Source organism: Alligator sinensis, unplaced genomic scaffold (assembly GCF_000455745.1).
Source record: "Alligator sinensis unplaced genomic scaffold, ASM45574v1 scaffold656_1, whole genome shotgun sequence".
NCBI lineage: Eukaryota > Metazoa > Chordata > Crocodylia > Alligatoridae > Alligator > Alligator sinensis.
Genome location: NW_005842333.1, coordinates 880,927 through 883,423, shown reverse-complemented (window position 1 = coordinate 883,423; position 2,497 = coordinate 880,927). Strand labels below are relative to the sequence as shown.

Genomic DNA, 2,497 nt, shown 5'->3' with positions numbered 1-2,497 from the left:
TATAGGCTTGGCAGTGCTACGCTGGCTAGCACTACAGATGAAAGGGACTTGGGGGTCATGATTGACCACAAGATGAACATGAGCCTTTAGTGTGATGCTGCAGGTAGTAAAGCGACCAAAATGCTGGCTTGCATCCATAGATGCTTCTCAAGCAAATCCCAGGACATCATTCTCCCCTTGTACTCGGCCTTGGTGAGGCCGCAGCTGGAGTACTGTGTCCAGTTTTGGGCCCCACAATTCAAAAAGGATGTGGAGAAGCTTGAGAGAGTCCAGAGGAGAGCCACGTGCGTGATCAGAGGTCAGGAAAACAGACCTTATAGTGAGAGGCTGAGAGCTATGGGACTCTTCAGCCTGGAAAAGTGCAGGCTCAGGGGTGATCTGATGGCCACCTATAAGTTTTTCAGGGGTGCTCATCAGGATCAGGGGGAACGTCTGTTTACCAGAGCGCCCCAAGGGATGACAAGGTCAAACAGTCACAAACTCCTCCAAGACTGTTTCAGGCTGGACATAAGGAAGAACTTCTTTACTGTCCGAGCCAAAGTCTGGAACAGCCTGCCACCGGAGGTGGTTCAAGCACCTACTTTGAATGCCTTCAAGAGAAATTTGGATGTTGATCTTGCTGGGATCCTGTGACCCCAGCTGACTTCCTGCCCCTGGGGCAGGGGGCTGGACTCGAAGATCTTCCGATGTCCCTTCCAGCCCTAATGTCTATGAAATGCAGAAAGGGATCTCGGAGTCATAGTCAACTCCAAAATGAACATGAGTCACCAATGTGATGAAGTAATAAGTAAAGCTAATCGCACTCTTGCATAAGTAGGTGCATCACAAACAGGTGTAGGGAGGTGATACTTCCCCTCTATGTGGCATTGGTCAGGCTGCAGCTGGAGTGCTGTGACCGATTTTGGGTACCGCACTTCAGGAGGGATGTAGGTAACCTGGTAAAGGCTTCAGAGGAGGGCCACCCATCTGGTTAAAGGCCTACAGAAAAAAACCCTATGAGGACCGATTGAGGGACCTGAACCTCTTCAGCCTCTGCAAGAGAAGGCTGAGAGGTGATCTTGTGGCCGTCTACAAACTCATTGGGGGGACAGCAGGAAATAGGAGATACAATGTTTACCAGGGTGCCCATTGGAGTAACTAGAAACAATGGCCACAAACTGAAGGAGAGCAAATTTAGACTGGACATCAGGAAAAAATTATTTTCCGTGAAGGTTGCCAAAATATGGAATGCACTTGCAAGGGAGGTGGTGCTGTCCCCTTCCTTGGAGGTATTTAAGAAGAGATTGGACAAACACTTGGCTGGAGTCATCTGACCTTTCCTGCCCAGGTCAGGGGGTCGGACTCTATCTAATAGGTCCCTTCCGACCCTGGAATCTGAAACCTATACATATATGTGAAATATTACTGGTTTGTATTTCTTTGGGGATCTAGAACATATTCTAGCATACCTGCCCTAGCAAACAGCACATCTCTAGACAGCATGTTAGATCCTTTTTACTGAGAATATTCTCTAATATTCTGTCTTTTCCTGAGTCTAGGGAGAACAACAATGCTGAAAGGATTTTTAACCTGATGCCAGAGAGAAATGCACACTCCTACTGCACAATGATCAGAGGAATGGTGAAGGTACAGTTACAGTATCCAGAGGAGGGCAGTTTTGGTTTGGCTTCCCCTCCCCTTGTTTCCTGATAGTGATCTCTTAAATACTTCTCTCCTCAGCATGGGGCTTATAAGAAGGCTTTTACCATGTACAGAGACTTACTGAATGAAAGGCACAGGGGTGAGTCTACCTCTATCATGTTTTTCTGTAAAAGATGACAGAGTGATGTTGGTCTTTATCTACTCTTACTTTTGATCCAGGCTTCTGGAATATTTTTTTTCATGGCTGTGATGATTGGCGCAGGGGTACGGACCTCAGCTAGATCATGGGAGCTGAATGTGAACTCCGGTCTTTTCAGTGTGGCTGACGTGTGGTTGGCTGCCTGGAAACAAGTTCACATGAGAATTCTGCCTGACACTGAGCCATATTAGAAATAAGTGGCACTGTTATGTACAGAATATATTTCTCTGTTGAAATGTAACCATTTCCTATTAAATGAACTGTCTGAAATTTTCCAGCTGATGTAGGTACCTTCAACGCACTACTCTTAGCAGCCCCAAGAATGAAAGAAAATTCCCGTGGAAGATGGAAACTTACTAAGGTAAGGAGATAGAGAATACAGGGCTGTTTTGTCTTTTTTGTGGTGTAAACATAAGTGTGTTGATTCTGATTAAAACTGGAAATCAAGGCTTTCTAACAAGGTCTTAATTTGCTTAATGATCACATAGGTTAAGCAAAGGGGTTAAAAAAGCCCAGGGCAAAATTGTTTAAATCTTTGCAGGTTTTTCTAAGCTGCGTAGATTGAATCAGTAACTAACTGACCTGATGTTCACTTTCTGGGCGGCCATGGCAGACAGAAGCCTGCAATGGCCTAGGCCAGGAGCCTGGGGGCACTCC

The 2,497-nt window shown here is 46.0% G+C and overlaps 1 protein-coding gene and 1 non-coding gene across 2 annotated transcripts in view; both read left to right on the top strand.

Annotated features, from left to right (window-relative positions):
* Positions 1–2,497, top strand: part of PTCD3 (pentatricopeptide repeat domain 3) — a 35,270-nt gene that overhangs the window by 14,901 nt on the left and 17,872 nt on the right. The window contains exons 10-12 of the mRNA XM_006028650.3: positions 1,539–1,626; positions 1,720–1,780; positions 2,119–2,201. Coding sequence (XP_006028712.2) covers positions 1,539–1,626; positions 1,720–1,780; positions 2,119–2,201 — 232 coding nt within the window. The remainder of the gene's footprint in view (positions 1–1,538; positions 1,627–1,719; positions 1,781–2,118; positions 2,202–2,497) is intronic.
* Positions 1,882–2,026, top strand: LOC112551098. The gene has a single exon (XR_003095253.1). It is a non-coding gene; the product is annotated as a small nucleolar RNA SNORD94 (small nucleolar RNA).